This window comes from Phaethon aethereus (genome assembly GCF_964289735.1).
Source record: "Phaethon aethereus genome assembly, chromosome: 2".
Lineage (NCBI taxonomy): Eukaryota > Metazoa > Chordata > Aves > Phaethontiformes > Phaethontidae > Phaethon > Phaethon aethereus.
Window position 1 is genome coordinate 87,235,692 of NC_138582.1, and position 17,921 is coordinate 87,253,612.

The 17,921-nt window shown below is 40.9% G+C and overlaps 1 protein-coding gene across 2 annotated transcripts in view; it reads right to left on the bottom strand.

Annotated features, from left to right (window-relative positions):
- The window catches only part of CDH12 (cadherin 12), a gene marked incomplete at both ends in the record, with an annotated part of 171,763 nt that overhangs the window by 39,575 nt on the left and 114,267 nt on the right, over positions 1–17,921 (bottom strand). For both annotated transcript variants that reach the window (XM_082015102.1, XM_082015101.1), the window contains 2 exons: positions 2,272–2,525; positions 14,190–14,377. In XM_082015102.1, coding sequence (XP_081871228.1) covers positions 2,272–2,525; positions 14,190–14,377 — 442 coding nt within the window. The remainder of the gene's footprint in view (positions 1–2,271; positions 2,526–14,189; positions 14,378–17,921) is intronic.

The window sequence follows — 17,921 nt, forward strand, 5'->3', positions numbered from 1 at the left end:
AGAGGAGTCTGAGAAGAGCATGAGATCATTTTTCTTTTCAGAAGTGCTTTGGGATTTTTAATGGCCACAAAATACATAGGACTTAATTTTAACATTTATGCTAAGCGTTTCTTGCAGCACTATGGATAAAATGGGAATAGACAAAATAGCTCTCCTGAGACACATAAACTCCAGATTTAACACAGTTTGAAAATCAGGTGCACTGGGGTAATGTTCCAAAACATCCTCAAAATCAGTCACCCTTGCAGTTGTTGAATACCTGTGGCCCCTTTTCTCCTTGTGCTTAATTTCCTGTTTCTTACTGAATGTGCACTCTGCGCCATTTCCTTTCAACATCTCTAACAAATATCATCCCACAAAACAAACCTTTAAAATTTCCTGACTTGTCCAAAAACTTATTTCCAGTAACAGGACAAAAGAGAAAAATAATATAAACCTCAACATGTTCAATGGCTTCCAGCAAAATATTTTTATTTTTCTACCAGCTGAATCCAGTCTTCATTCTTAGCTGTTATCTCCCCCTTCCTGATGAGTCTAGCGTAACAGAGCTAAAGTTTTTGTCTGATAACATGGATTTAGTTGCTGCGACTAGTGCTGCATCCTTTCATGTGAGCTGTTCTAGCCTGCTTTGTTCTCCAGAGCCTTGCCTTCTGTTGCATACAGTGCAGATTGGTCTTTTATCCCAGTCTCTATTGTTTGGCAGATTGTTGATTTTGCTGTTGTTGTAATGGGCATCTTAATGGCCAAGCTGCTTTAGGAAAACATTTCAGAGAAAATGAATGAATTTATAGAGAAACTGCCACCCAGCAAATTGTATGGGCTGCTGCCTCAAAGAACATTACTTGCTTTTCCATGTTTGTTTAAGAGGGCATATTTACTCAGAAGATGCTCAGACTCCTTCTTTAAACTATGATGAAATTGATGGAGCCATTCCTCATGTCTATGAGATGATCTAGATTTTAAACAGCTGAAAGAACGTAATTGTTTAAGATACATTAAGGAGTTGTAATCACAGAATCATAGAATCTTTGGGTTGGAGGGGACCTTTAAAGGTCATCTAGTCCAAACCCCCTGCAATGAACAGGGACATCTTCAACCAGAACAGGTTGCTCAGAGCCCCGTCCAACCTGACCTTGAATGTTTCCAGGGATGGGGCATCTATCATCTCTCTGGGCAACCTGTGCCAGAGTTTCACTACCCTCATTGTAATCATATGCAACTCTTTCAAACCAATTTATGCTTTACTAACTTCTGGTCATGTATTTTTTTCAGCTCGAGGATATAAAACTTATGGAATACTGAACACTAATATGTCAGTAACTAACAATTGCATAGTTCCCTTTTCCTGCGTGAACTAGTCAGCACTTGGATATAGGTAGTTTCTTCCAGTGCATAAGAGCATGGTCAGATCTCAAATAAATAGGTAAGAATTTTATTAAATTCAAAGAGCTGGACATCAAGGCGAATACAGCGGGTCAAATATATCCTCAGGTTAATGAGAGTCAAGGAAGAGGTTTCAGGACTGAAACATGAAAATTGATAGAAATAAGTGAACTTACAATGCCGGAAGAGAGCTGCAGGGAGAGGTTTCGAGCTTAAAGTTCTCAACATGTCAGCTGGCTTACTGGAACACATCCCTCTCCTTAAAGCAAAGTATTTCCCCTCTCGCTTTTATTTCAGGAAAATAAGTCATACCAGTAAATGAGAGGTTTTGCTGGCAGGGGTTTACTTGTGCTGGTCTACTGAACACAACCATGTTGGTCAGCAACCAGGGCCCCACAGCCTTAGCCAAAACAGATGTAGCAGTTATTTATCAAAGCATTTGTTCTTTGCCAGATGTAGCGAGTGGGTGGTCCTTGTGAAAGGGCAAGTGCGCACTGTCACTCATTGAGGTATAACACAGACGTAGCATGTACAACCTCCCCTTTTACTACTGTACTTTGGAGCCACTTATGTGGAAGCCCTAGACAACAGACAAAACAATGTTTTTACTACTTTAGTCTGAACACACCATCTCTGAAGTCATGACAGTGCATGGTAACTTATATGAGTTGTATGATAAGAAGCTGTCAGCGTTTAATGTGTTTTTCCAGATAACCCACCCAAACTAACATCTCTTTTCAATATTTTTCAGAGCAGCAGTTATCTGTTAGTGACAGGCTTGAATCATTTTATACCTTCTTTCTAAGCTCTTTGCCACTGAGTCTCACTGTCAGCAGCACTTTGGGTTGTGTGAGGTCTGAGTTATTGAAGGAGGAAAAGCTTTCTTACCTAACTGAGCTGCTGCCAGCATCGAGGTCCTGTGCTGTCACTGCACCTATAATGGTCCCCACAGGCGTATCCTCATAAACCTCCATTGTGTACACAGGCTTGCTGAAAACTGGAGGTTCATCCATGTCCAACACATTTATCTTCACAGTGGCAGTATCTTTGAATGGACCCACCGAGTGAAAACGATGGTCAAGATGGAGATTGGAGGCCTCAACTTTAAAGGTGTATGCCTTTTTTGTTTCAAAGTCTAACGGCTGTAGAAAGAACAAAAGTAAAACATCAGATTTGAATAAAAAATAATCATTGCAAAATCATTTTGGTAGGATTAATCTGACGTAACTTAAGGCACCTTCGGTGTAAACTTCAGCTCATTAGCTAATCATCTTAAGCTTGTTTTGCAGTTCATCTCATGCTAAAGTGGTTTCTGAAATAGGCCAGAGGAATCATACCCAGGAAATGACTGTTTCTCCACATCAAAAAAATCAGGATGACTGGCATGGATGTAAACAGTTACACTGTAGATGTCTGAAGGTAAATGAGTGAGATTCATCTCCTGCAAATGAGCTATGTGCAGGTTAGCAAGAGATTTGCATTCACAGCTCCTACATGCACAGGCAATCAACTGTCTCTAGCTGATCCAGTTCCTTAAACAGAAGATTTCCTTTTCTTTTAGCGGGGAAAGCTTTCAGTGGACCATGACAATGATGGAAATGAGCCCAAAGGAGAACTCTGGTATATACCAATGGGTCAAACCAAACTTAACCTATGGCTTGGGATGTGAATTCAAACTTGATCTGAACCAAGTTTTTCCTGTAAAATGCCTATCTTAGCTGTGAACTGCTATTCATGCCATATATTAGAGCCACATGTACATTGAAAAATGCAGATTTTGACTCTGTCTTATGATCCTAGGTGTAATCCATAAGGTCTTGAAAGTGGCATAGCAGCTTTTGTGTACCTGTGTGGGTTTTTGATGGAAATGCATCCTGCAATCAGATTATTTTGGTGTGGGTTTCTGTCAATGTACATCAATTTGGTGCCTTTGGTTTTAGAAAAGTAACAAAAAACCTTAATGCAGTCTTATTTAGTTGAAGAGACACAGAACGTTTATTTTCAGTTAAGACGTTTAGATGCATTTGCTTTCATGTTGTTTTTAACCTGACTGTCTTTTCCTGACGTCTGGGTAACACTGGCACCTAGTGGTGTCTCTCAATAATTGTCAAGTTGGAAATTTTCTAACGGGAAAGGATATGCTATCTGAAAAAGAGAGCAGGATCACAAGTATATGAGCAAGAGTATTTCAATGCTGTCATGTTTTTTACCTCCAGACATCATTACTGCAGTGTTTCCAGTCATTTGTCACAGCTAGGATAGATTTAAATTCTGCCATTTTCTGTCCTTATCACAACAGGACATAATTGGCCAGATGACTGGCTGGTGTCCATTGAAGTAGCTCCATTAAAATCAGTTGGGTTACCTTGACTTGTATTAGCTGCACAGCTAGAATAATGATTTTAAAAGCTTATGAAAGACTTTATAATTTTAATAGTCTAGATGGTCAGCCTTTTCTGAGCTGGGGATTTAAAATTAGCCATCCAAGTCTATATGCCATGGAAATAATCAGGCTTGAAAGCCAAATACTACTAACCAATCCACTACCACATGCGACTGTCCTCTTACAGACAAAATTCCCAGCAAAAGCCAGTATCAGTTGCACCTTTATGACTGGACTGACAAAAAGAAGGAGAAACTAAAGTTAAGAAGAAACAGACAAAATTATTTATGGAAGGTCTTGTTCCCCAGTGGTGAAACCCTAAGCTGTTTCCTTCACTACAAATAGATATGCTGCTTCATTATCTAAATTGTTATATTGTCTTTTCAGATTCTGTGGAGGCAGGACTCCAGCTGGGGTCTCACCAGAGTGGAGTAGAGGGACAGAATCACCTCCCTCAACCTGCTGGCCACACTGCTTTGGATGCAGCCCAGGAAACGGTTGGCCTTCTGGGCTGCCAATGCACATTGCCAGATTGTGTTGAGTTTCTCATCAACCAACACCCCCGAGTCCTTCTCAGCAGGGCTGCTCTCAATCCTTTCATCCCCCAGCCTGTATTTGTACTTGCGATTGTCCTCATCCTGCCTTCTCTGTCCTTGTATGGGTCTGATGATAAACACAGTTAGAGGCTAAACAATATGTGGCCAGTACAAAGCACAAATGGCATTCAAAATAAGAGACAGGCTGAAAGTGATGAGCCATTGTCAGAAAAAGCAAATAGTGACAGACTCCCACAAAATAGCAGAATTTAGACTTTTAATATACGTGAGGCTAAACTGCAGCTGAAACATCTGCGGAAAGATGGGATATGTTGCAAATGGTAAACCTAGGATTTAATTTCAAAAAGAAAAATATTTTGTACAATATATATCACACAGCAAAAGAGTATGGTTTTAAGGTATTGTGTTTATGGGGAGTCCATGCTACAATATCCTCATCAGTTCTGGTCTTTCCAGTTTTGAACAGCTGAGCCATATACATAGCTATTGACAGTCTCAAATTTTGGCATTTGTCTGGTATGCCCAGAGTCTGCCTGAAAACAGAAGAATTGAACATCTGCTGAGCTCTCAGGCAAAACTTTTTGGATTTTTAGTTTTAAAGATGTTAAAATAGCATTTCTTTGTATTTCTTTTTTTAGCAGATATCACTAAAATCTGTGAAGGAAATGAGTAACCCACACAATATTTTAGCTGCCTTTTGGTTTTTTAAACATATTCTGTTGTTATATAATAAATGCCTGACAGTACTCAGTCCTGTTTCCATTTAAAATTTGGAATACTGGTAAGGGTACAAGCATAGCAGATTGTTTGAATCTTACAGAAAAATACTGTAAGATTATCAAAACCTCTTTCAATTAATCACATTTTAATGGAATGACTTCATAGAGGCTTTTTTTTTAAAGAACCAATAGAAATATTTATTCCTTCTATAAAAATAATTCTATTCAGAAAGACAGGTTTGAATAAGACTATTATTTTACAAAAGTTACTAGTTTTTCCACAGTAAACAGAATTTTTGCTAATATTAAGCTTATTAACTGTGAACTATTCAACCATTAGAAGAGTATTCCTAATTGATATTCTAAGTACTAGTGACAGAATAGATTATTTGGCCCCCCTACTGGTTCTTATCTGCCTTTTCCCGTGTTGTGGTTACAAGCTGCTCTATATTGTTGCATAGTAAAGCACTACCAGCATATACACAGCTGTGTACAGCAAAGGCATTCTACAAACCCCAAAATCAAATAACACATACTGACAAATCACTTTATCTTGCAGCTTTGGAAGTACCATGAATGGATTTATTTAGTATGACTAGGAAAGCACCTAAACATCTCTGTGGGTTTTTTAAAATTTATTTAGAAATAAATATATTTTTAAATATTGCTGTTTCCCAGATTCAAGGTAGAAGTAAAGAAATGCTGCTATACAGATGTATCCATATCTAAATTTATATATTAGATAGATAGATGGGGGGGGAGAGAGAGAATTAAAGAATGGAAAGCGAAAAAAATAGGCTGAAAGACATAATGAATTCTGACGAGAAGCACAGCAAGGGTGGGAAAAGAACTCTCCTGTCAGTTTACTCCGCTTCACAAAGAGGCAGGACCAGAAATTCCAGAAATTTCTGCTTTTTATCCACACATATACCACAGGATCGTTTGTGATACAGGCTTTCATGATCCACAGCTACAATGATGGAAAGTCGTATTTTGGGATGAGACTGTAAGCCCCGGGACCTATGGATAATTACGGACAGTAGCACTGGGTTGAGTGGATCCACATATTCACTTAGGCTTGTCTTCATACTAGCATTGTGAAATTGTGTCGACTGCACCTCTCTCAAAACCTGGCAATGTTTTCCCCTTGAATATGGGTTGAACGTATATATATTTTGTGAAATACTGCCATCAGTCTATTTGCTGTACATTGACACATTTCAGTAATATCACTTCTGCAGTGGATTTTAAATAGCACAAAGAAATAATTGGCATTGGTTGGTTTATTACAGCAAGCTCAGAATCAGCCAGGAACATTCATTAATTACAGAGTTGAGAATGCACAGTAAAAAAATGAAGTCTGTGGGCCAAATCTACTTGACCAAATCTGAAACGAGTGTTTCAAGATTTGATGGGAAGTGGGCGAAATATATGTATGTTCTGGATCTGGAGAAGGGGAGAAGCTGACCAATGTCACTAGAGCAGACCAATTGCTCACTAGAGTTGAACCTAGGGGTAGGTTCAACGTGCCAGAGTTGAAATCGATAGCCCAGCTCAGGTGCATCTACACCAATGCACGCAGCATGGGCACCAAACAGGAGGAGCTGGAAGCCATTGTGCAGCGCGACAGCTATGACGTAGTTGCCATCACAGAAACATGGTGGGATGCTTCTCATGACTGGAGTGCTGCAATGGATGGCTATAAGCTCTTCCGAAGGGATAGGCAGAGAAGGAGAGGCGGTGGGGTGGCTCTGTATGTTAGGGAGTGTTTTGATTGCATAGAAATCGAAGATTGTGAAGACCAAGTAGAGTGCTTGTGGGTAAGGATGAGGGGGAAGGCCAATGAGGCAGATATCCTGCTGGGAGTCTGTTACAGGCCACCCAACCAGGATGAAGAGACGGATGAGACATTCTATAAGCGACTGGCGGAGGTCTCGCATTCGCTGGCCCTTGTTCTTGTGGGGGACTTCAACCTACCGGACATCTACTAGAAGTATAACACGGCAGAGAGGAAACAGTCTAGGAGGTTCCTGGAGTGTGTGGAGGATAACTTCCTGACACAGCTGGTGAGTGAGCCCACCAGGGGAGATGCCTTACTGGACCTGCTGTTTACAAACAGAGAAGGACTGGTGGGAGATGTGGTGGTCGGAGGCCGTCTTGGGCTTAGCGACCACGACATGATAGAATTCTCGGTTGTGAGGGAAGTAAGGAGAGGGGTCAGCAAAACTGCTACCATGGACTTCCGGAGGGCTGACTTTGGCCTGTTCAGGTCACTGGTTGAGAGAGTCCCTTGGGAGACAGTCCTGAAGGACAAAGGGGTCCAGGAAGGCTGGACAGTCTTCAAGAAGGAAATCTTAAAGGCGCAGGAGCAGGCGGTCCCCATGTGCCGTAAGAAGAGCTGGCGGGGAAGGCGACCGGCCTGGCTGAACAGGGAGATTTTGCTGGGACTCAGGGAAAAGAGGAGAGTTGATCACCTCTGGAAGAAGGGGCAGGCAACTCACGAAGAGTACAAGGATCTCGTTAGGTCAAGCAGGGACAAAATTAGAAAGGCAAAAGCCCAGCTAGAGCTCAGTCTGGCCACAGTCGTAAAGGATAATAAAAAATGTTTTTACAAATATATTAACAACAAAAAGAGAGGCAAGGAGAATCTCCATCCCCTACTGGATATGGCGGGGAACATTGTCTCCAAGGACGAGGACAAGGCTGAGGTATTTAATGCCTTCTTTGCCTCAGTCTTTAATAGCCAGTCCAGGTATCTGCAGGGTATTCAGCCCCCTGAGATGGAAGACGGGGATGGAGAGCACAATGTACTCCTCATAATCCAGGAGGAAGCAGTCAAGGACATGCTAAGCCACCTGGACACCCACAAGTCTATGGGGCCTGATGAGATCCACCCGAAAGTACTGAGAGAGCTGGCGGAGGAGCTTGCCAAGCCACTCTCCATCATCTATCAGCAGTCCTGGTTAACAGGAGAGGTCCCAGAAGACTGGAGGCTTGCCAATGTGACGCCCGTCTACAAGAAAGGCCGGAAGGAGGATCCTGGGAACTACAGGCCTGTCAGCCTGACCTCTGTACCAGGGAAGATTATGGAGCGGTTGGTCTTGAGAGTGCTCACAGGGTATGTGCAGGACAACCAAAGGATCAGGCCCAGCCAGCATGGGTTCATGAAAGGCAGGTCCTGCTTGACCAACCTGATCTCCTTCTATGACCAGGTGACCCACCTAGTGGATGAGGGAAAGGCTGTGGACGTTGTCTACCTGGACTTTAGTAAAGCCTTTGACAGTGTCTCCCACAGCATTCTCCTGGAGAAACTGGCGGCTCCTGGCTTAGACGGGTTTACTCTTCGCTGGGCGAGGAACTGGCTGGATGGCCGAGCCCAGAGAGTTGTGGCGAACGGCGTTAAATCTGGCTGGCGGCCGGTCACGAGTGGTGTTCCCCAGGGCTCGGTTCTGGGGCCGGTCTTATTCAATATCTTTATTGATGATCTGGATGAGGGAATTGAGTGCTCCCTCAGTAAGTTTGCAGATGACACCAAGTTGGGTGGGAGTGTTGATCTGCTGGAGGGTAGGAGGGCTCTGCAGAGGGATCTGGACAGGCTGGATCGATGGGCAGAGGTCAACTGTATGAGGTTTAATAAGGCCAAGTGCAGGGTCCTGCACTTTGGCCACAACAACCCCATGCAATGCTACAGGCTTGGGGAGGAGTGGCTGGAGAGCAGCCTGGCAGAAAGGGACCTGGGGGTGCTGGTTGACAGCCGGCTGAATATGAGCTGGCAGTGTGCCCAGGTGGCCAAGAAGGCCAACAGTGTCCTGGCCTGTATCAGGAATAGTGTGGCCAGCAGGAGTAGGGAAGTGATTGTGCCCCTGTACTCGGCACTGGTGAGGCCGCACCTTGAATCCTGTGTTCAGTTTTGGGCCCCTCACTACAAGAAGGATGTTGAGGTGCTGGAGCGTGTCCAGAGAAGGGCAACGAAGCTGGTGAAGGGTCTGGAGCACAAGTCTTATGAGGAGCGGCTGAGGGAGCTGGGGTTGTTTAGTCTGGAGAAGAGGAGGCTGAGAGGAGACCTTATCGCTCTCTACAACTACCTGAAAGGGGGTTGTGGCGATGAGGATGTTGGTCTCTTCTCCCAAGTAACTAGTGATAGGACAAGAGGAAATGGCCTCAAGTTGCGCCAGGGGAGGTTTAGATTGGATATTAGGAAAAATTTCTTCACTGAGAGGGTGGTCAGGCATTGGAACAGGCTGCCCAGGGAGGTGGTGGAGTCGCCATCTCTGGAAGTGTTCAAAAAACGTGTGGATGTGGCGCTTCAGGACATGGTTTAGGGGACATGGTGGTGCTGGATTAGTGGTTGGACTTTATGATCTTGAAGGTCCTTTCCAACCTAATGATTCTGTGATTCTGTAATGTCAAGGGTTCAGTTGTTTGCTGTTCTCAAGAATCTTACCCTTTTCTGAAGGTGCCTTTCACTGTTCCAGGAAAAAACAAACCCAACAGCTGTATCTGCAAACTGCAGAGACTGAAGGTCTTCCCTTCCTCACTCTTCCCATCATTCTTCTCTGCGTCTGCCATGGTCTTTATGATTGTATCGTCTGCACCCAGGACATCTCTTTCTGCCTGCACGGAAGGACTTAATATTGCCTGCCTTTCCTCAAAACGCAAAACTATCCATCACATTCCCCACTCACACAAACCCATGAGTTATGACTATAGGCAGACAGTGCCTATGCACACACATACCTGCCGAGAGTATTCCCTGTCTCTGGAGAATGAAGGGGTGGCATGAGCAGTCCATAAAGTCTTGGTAGTAAAGCAGGCAGGAGCAGTAATGCAACTCTGGCCGAGGGATGCCAGGAGTCTGCCTTATGCTCACTGTTGGGCTGTACAGATGTTATCAGACTGCTCTTACATTCCAGCAATGCCCCAGCACTACAGACATGGGCTGTCCCATGAGCAAGTCAGCAGTCAAACTTTTACTTGCTGCCTCCAGTTAAAGGCTTTTTAAAAGTGGCCCCTAGGGTTACAAGGAAGCATACACTCTGGATACCCCCCTGCCACTAACTGGGCCTGTCCCCCCATTTTCTGCTATTTTATCGTCACTGAAGTTACTGTTTCTCATCAGGCAGTGCTATGTCCTCCCTGACACGCTATGATTTCATGGATATAGCTTTGTCACCTGATCAGTTAACAGTGGTACACGGCTTACAAAATGTAAGATGCAGAAGTTCCCTGAGCTTCCAGTGACCCACATGGAGAAGCTCACCCAGTATATTGCAACAGTGTAGGATCATACCAGGTGAAGCCTAGAGTCAGTTTTTTCCCTGGGTTTTAATGACACTCTGCCCAAATTAATAAAGTAATGTCTGAGCCAGACACAGTGCTTGAACCCTGCTCAATTTCTGGATTAGCTCATGCTGAGCCAATTAAGAGGCTTCTCACACAATGTGCTTATCCTATAAACTCATCCTTAGTTTAATAAATTTAGTGCCAGCTGTTCAGTGAAGCTTGTTTTCCTTTTCTGTTGGGTTAGGTCATTGAAGATTTCTTATCAGTTTCAATAACATCGGGAACTTGCCTGGGGATGACACACTTTCCCTCCATACCTGGGAGTACTACTCTGTGCCCCACTTGAGGCCACCACACTCTGGTACAAAGGAGATGGTCCCTTCTGTCACCCTGCTTCTTGTAGCTTACACTCGCTGTAGTTTGCCAAAGCAAACTATATTTACCATATAAATGTAAAACCCAGTAAACACTGTATTAAATAGCACCAGACGAGGGAAGAAATTGGTCATACTATCCCTGTTACAGTAATATTTCTTACTCTTATAGTGAACTGTATGCAGCACGATCCTAAAGCCAGACATTTTCCCCTCTTTTTACTGATACTGTTTTCCCCCTTTTTTTTTGAGAGAGGAAGCTATTACAGTACTAACCACACAGTGGTGCTAAAAGGCACTTGGATGATTTCTTTAGCAGAATATAAGAAAAGCTATTCCATTTTTAATATATGTAACTAACACAAGAGTAGTAGTAATCAAGCTTACATTGGATCATAGCATGAAAATAAATTAGCAACCAAACCAGATGATTTAAGATGTGCACCTCGTCCAGCTGTAGCTGTTTGTGCCCATTTAGTGTCTGAGAAACAGAGAATGGCCCTTTGCCTCTGCCAGTATGATCAACATGCTGAAAAGAACAGTTTGGCTCATGCAATTACTTATCATCAAATGTAATTTCCACCAAAAATAAACATAGTCTGGGAAGACTTCATTTTTCTCAATTTTTATATAGAAATGTCTCCATGTGCTTTTGCATAACAACAGAACAAAACAGCATCTATGCAGTGACTGACAATTTCTAGCTGCAAGAAAATTTTCAGGAAAAATAAAAGAAAACTTTATAAATGGTTTTGAAATGGCTCAGCGCTGAATTACTGCAGCACTACAGCATCAGAATATGCTATGGCAGGAAAAAATGCAAACCTGTTTTTAAAGCACATGGCAATTTTTATTAGTGGCTTTGTGTTTTATTTATAAATCATAATTGAAAGTGTCAGTCCTATTCATTCACCAGCTTTGATTTAAAGAAGGACTTAAAGTCATACCTAAGTTAAATATTTGCATAATACCACAATTCAAATCAATGTTTTGAACACCGTGCAATGTGAAATTACTTCTGTGCAGTCAAATGAATAGTGCTGTTGTAGGCTTGTGCAGTGCAGGTAGCATGCATTATAATAGGTGACTACAGAATTGTGAATGTCCAGCACTTCTGAATATCTGAAAACTGCAATCCAGGAAAACATTTTTATATTATTACAGGTATAGAGGATATGAAAAGACAGTATCTTTAAGAATCTAGATTGCTCTTGTTTAACCTGGGATGCAGCGATGAATTGAAGTGGATAGGTTTTGGATGATTCCAAAATGTCTTAAAACACTTGGATTATTTAAAGCTTAGTGAACGGGACCTTTTCACTGAGAAAAGTTTTGTGAAGGGCAATGTGTAGGGTCTGTATAAAGGCATTCTTTGCACGTTGGGTTTATCTTCTGTCCACACTCCTGCATAGAACAGAGCTGGCATTCCCTGACCTTCACAGCCTGTCGCTGTCCCTAGACTCACTGCGATGAAGAAGATTAAGAAGGGATTAGGATTAAATTTTTTTCCCCCTCCTGTTCAGTGACAGAGATCTGTCATTTACATTAAGAAACATCAAACAATGTTCTGCTATTGTAAAAGTGCCCTAAAATTTCAGATATGCCATATCTTGTTACTGAAAAGACTAAATACATGCTGTAAAATACAATAACCAACTTTGAAGTATCTGGATATAGAATTAGTTGTGCAATTTTTTTTTAAAATTATTGTTCAATTAGATATTATATAATTGCCCATATAGCAGTCTCAAAAGTGGCCAGACATTTTGCCTGTGCTGGTCCTCAGTTAACTGCATCAGCCAAATTCATATGTGGATGCTCCTCATCAGTAACAAATACTATATGCATGTTGTTTGAATCTGCACTGCCAATTTGAATGTTTTGCCTATACAGTCATATAAGTACACTAAACCATAAGTATGGAAAAATTCCACTGCTGTGTATAAAAACAAACAGCACAGCTGAGGCTTAGGACTAATCCAGGGAAAACTGAATCTTATCAAAATCCTGAATCCTACCAAAAAACTAATCTTGATGCTCAAACATTTATTTTTCAATGGTTCCCACTCATTGCCGTTTCCGACTGGCAGAGCATACGGAGGGGCATGCAGCTGCTTAGCCTGACAGTTCCAGATGGAGCTATTTTTGAGGCATCTGTATAGATGGAAAAAGGTGATCAGAATGATTTTAAAAATGAGACAAAAAAAATGAAACAAAGTTTACACATTCACATAAGGAGGAAGAAGTACATTCAAACTTTTAGTCAAAGAAGAAAGACATGCAAAGAATTTGTGCCTCGTTGATAAATTACTTCATGTGGGCATCATAACTTCCATTTTATCTCACTAAAACCAGCAGAAAAGTGACTTGACATCATCTGGTCCTTAAGGGCACCCATGGATAATGTACTATTTCCTGGGTCAAAGATGTTGAAGGCAAGAATTTTGTTGTTAGATCCATGGTTAGAGCTGGGAGAAATTTAAGTACCTAAATTCTGTGTTTTATTGGAACTAAAGCATCTCTTTTCCTAAACCTTGTGTTAATACATGTGTCCAGAACTCTTTTCTTTCCAGACCCTTGTGAAGTGGTCAGTTCATAGATGTATTTATTTTTAAAAAAATTACACCTGCAAGCATGAGCTATCTATAAAACATAACTTGGTCTTTCAAAATGAGCTGGTGGTTCAGATTTCTTTCTATTAAACAAGTTGATAATTCGTGTACATGTACATGTACAAGCCTGGGCTGAGAAGACAACCATTGGTCAAAATGTGACTGTCCCTGTTTTTGATCTCTCCTACTGAGTGCTTTAATCACTAAATTCTAAATAACACTTATCCATTCCATCTTCAAAATTCATAAATTCAGTAACCTTGAACTTATTCTAGTACACTAAAGCAATATCAGCATCTGAGATGCAGTGTGCTCCCTTGCATGAATACCTGATAACCAGCTATCTGGGACACTGTTGGGAGACTAGAAGTAGGACATGTCAGTTTGCAACCACTTGGGACTCCTCTACCCCGAGTAAAAACTCTGTTCACCACAGTACTGTACAACAGTTTCATTATTAAAAAAAACAAGTATAAAATAAATTTTTTCAAAATAAAATACTTACAAGTGAAAATGAAATATATTATCTATCTCACACGTAAAATATAGCTCTTCCATTCTATGCTCTGAACTAGAGCATTTTTCATATGGTTTTAGGTGGAAAACTTCCCACAAAAGAGAAATTATGCTTTCTAGACAGAGATAAGAATTACTTTCCTGCTATTAAAAACTTATATTATTTGTGAAGTCATACCTGATAATATATGAAATGAAACACTAAACTCCAATTTCTTTTAAAACTAAGATTATAACCAGTGATTGTAATAAAGTTACAAATTACTGTGTGTTACTTATGAGGTATAATCGCACAATATTTAATTCTCTACCTAGTTTCTCACTCGAGTCATAGCTAAATATACCCCATTGGTGTCACATACCTTTTTCAGTTTGATGACTCCCTCCTGGGTGTTCTCATCTGTTGTGATGTCAAACAAATTTCCTCCGTCTCCTGGAACTATGTTGTACTCAATTTCTGCATTTTTCCCAAAATCAGGGTCCACAGCTCTGATCCTTCCAATAGCAGAACCAACATGGGAGGACTCAGGTACTTTTAAATGGAAGATACCTGTGAAAAAGTGGTAGGCAGTTAATCTTGGGATTTCTTGATAATTAAGATAGTATGTCTGATTAAAACCATGGAACCTGTGCAAAAAACCAGACTTAAATCATCCAATTATAATGAAGATATCAAGACAAAGAAAAAAGGATTAGAAACAGATATGCAAGTTTTATCCATTGAATGTACTAATTTCCCCTAGTTTCTATATTTGGTCCAGTGTAACTGTAAGGGCCTTAGCATCTCTATCTCTTGAGTTATTTATCTGTATCTCTATATTGAATTTTACCCATATGATTAACTCTTTTGAATTAAATTATATTTGTAGTCAGTACATGTTTAGAAGCACTTTCCTCCTTCTATGTTTAACAGGTTTTAGTATCTGAATTTGTATTTTGTTTGAGAAAATATATCTATACATTTTACAGTAATTGAAAGGAAAAATTCAGTGGAAAAAGGATTTCCACCCATTTCTGTAATATCCAGTATTGTAATTACATGTACAACTCCTTGTGGGGAGATATTGTGTGCACATAAGCCACCAGAGGGTGCTCTTATTAAAATTTCAGTGCTAGTCATACATTTTTAGCTCTGCATGCTTTTATTTACTATTAGCAGTAATAAAAGTAAAAAAAAAAACAAACCCACAAGAAAATTACACACTTTTAAAATAAGCATTACTACTGATATGTGAAGGCAAAATGGTTTCATTCAGGGAAACAGCTATGTTGAAAAACGCTAGACATAATAGCTAAAAGAGCTAAATGAAAAAGTCCAAAGTACTTTGAGTCAGCCTTGACTTCAGTGACACCAGTAGCAGCAGGGCTTAGTTTATAACACTGTGCTGACTGCACTGCTGCTGAAGCGCCTGCGGTTCCCGTCCAGCTGTACCTCTGGCCGCAGTTGTCACTTCGCACAGCTGCCGGTGAACACCACCATGGCGAGCGCTTCTAGCGGGCAGGTAGCGCTCGCCTTTGCTGTCAAAAGCACCAGCAGCTTTTGGAGCTGATTTCAGCGGGCCCAAGGATGTTTAATTCGCTTCAGCCTGGCTCTCTGTGAAGCTAGCGTTTGCTTTGCCCTGTCATTTCGTTCTCCTGGGTCGTCCTCCAACAGCTCTCGCAGAGCAGTGCCTTCAGCACGGGAACACACCAGCGGTGGCCTTCTCTGTGCCTCTACATGTGAACACGTAGGAGGAAATTTACACCTCTTTTTCAACAGTGTAGCAGGACAGGCATCTGTGAGTAGTGGGAGGCATATTAGGGAAACGTCTCAGAGATTTCTGCCTGGTAGCGGTTCAGTCACACTTCCCAAATTAAAGCTCTGAGAAGTTGTGTGTCGCGTAACAGCAGGATAGGTGACTCTGGCATCCAGCTGCTGAATTAAACAGCAGACGCTGTTCGCTGTCATTATGTTCTTACAAAGCATGCTGCGTCAGCTTTTTCAACTTTACAATATTTCCAGGTGAGGAAAAAATGACATCGGCACAGCTGGATTAGGAGCAAACCTATTCTTTTGTGAGCTAGTAGTCTGGGCTATGGTACCTATATAATTGTCTGTTTGATTGCCTCTGAAAAAATGTGTTTTGCCTGCTTCCTCCCCCTGTCTATCAGTATGCAAAGTATACCTGATGGCAAAACTTGCTTTGTTTGTTTGAGAAAATCCTTGTAAGTAAAGTCTGTTTGTGTCAGCAAACGTCCACATTGGGACATTACCAGGTGTGGCTTTGTAGTACTCATTGACTGAGCTAGTAAAGGTTTAATTATCATTTCCCTATGTTTTTCCAAGGGAACATTCTAAAGCAACCTTCCCTCTTCTTTTTCCAAGGGAATGTACTAAAGGAAGCTTTACTATTACTTCTAATTTTAACAGCTGGAAAGGAGCACTATGACACAAAATATTATCAAGACAGGAGTAGCCTCAGCTATTTCTTAGTGTACTTTAATGACTCTGAGTAAAGAATAAAATTTTAATTTTATTGTGCAGGAGACAATCACAAATCCTCCTATTATCTACTGTCACTTATAAATATGTCTATTCCTTGGTCTCTGCTATGCAAGTTATTCCAAAGAAGTGGAAGAAAAGGGCTCTAAAAGGGCTTTGTCTACATTTGAATATTATACTACATTTACACAAAATAGCTCTGGCCCTGATGCCCAGGTCTTTTACAGACACACTGGATGACAGAAATCATTGCTCCAGTGTTTGCTCTTTACAGCCACAATTTTGGTGAACGTGAAATATAAGACCATATGATAACGGATTTTTCCTTCTTTGCCTAGTTGATCTATTCTTATTGAACTGAAGAGCACCCAGATTCATTAAAACAAACATTTCTCTATAAAATATTGCACTCGGCTGTAAAGCATCTGGGACTCAGATGAAGTCAAAGAAACACTACATTACTCATTTCAGATTGTTTAGGCTTTTATCAGTTATTTTCAATGACTTGGCATTTCATCACTTCCAGAAATTCAACAGCAATAAAGATGGGGTCATTCAGATTAATTTGGAACTCTGGAGTAATCTTGAGCTCTGCCAGAGTCAGATCTCTGAAGATGTAGTATGTAATTACAATGCCATCATCCTCCTGTAATAGTAGCTTCACAGCATATGGAAGCTGTTAATGGTGCTACTGTGACAACATGCTTTCAGAATAAAATAAATTAAAACAAATAATGTGTATTGTTGCAAGCTCAGGGAAAAACTTCAAGATAATATAATGTATAGCCTGAAAACCTTCTTTCCCCAGCCCCCAGAAAACAGTCTTTGTAGAGAGGACATTTGAAATGATCAATACAGGCTGCACATAAAATGTAACAAAAAGACTGTTTTGTAGATTTTTATTTTTCTGTTTCTATATTACATTACTTCTTGCTGTGGACTCACTGTGACAGTTTAACATTATTCAGTTTTTATTGTCCATTTTGCCTGTATACACTACTACCTCCATTTGCTATAGAGGTATATTGAAACCGGCCTGAGTAATAGACTTTTACTCCCAAAGGTCCTGAAAAACTTGTTCTCTGCAGCTTCAGGAATGATGGAACAAGCAGCTCAGACAAACTTATGCAGCAGCTGGTTATGCTGCTCAAATTATTCTGTTAAATTTTGTAGATTGTCTCGTGTGACTTCTCTGCCTACAAAAATCTTTTCTTCTACTTGCATAAATTTCTTTTAAAAATGTTTTCTAAGTTTGCTGCTGGCTTTTGTAAAAGATGAGTGATATGAGATGTACCAAAGGAGCAAGCCCTTACTTCCCTCAGAATGCACTATGGAACTGGACTCTGCAACTAGTTACCCTTTTGCTGATTTCAGTCATGTATATTGTATGCAAGTCAGAATATCTTCACGTATAGGAAAGCTAGTAGCAATGCATATTGCCTGGTCAAGATTTTTGTTCTGTTGTAAATGGAATTTTAAGGGGAAAAAAAAATGTTATTTTTAAGGCCAAAATTCATGTGCCAGTTGACATGCTCAACTTATGCAACTGTTCACACTTAAATTGTACTTAAAATTCAATCCAGAATCCAAAACTAGAGAAAGCTCAGTGGCT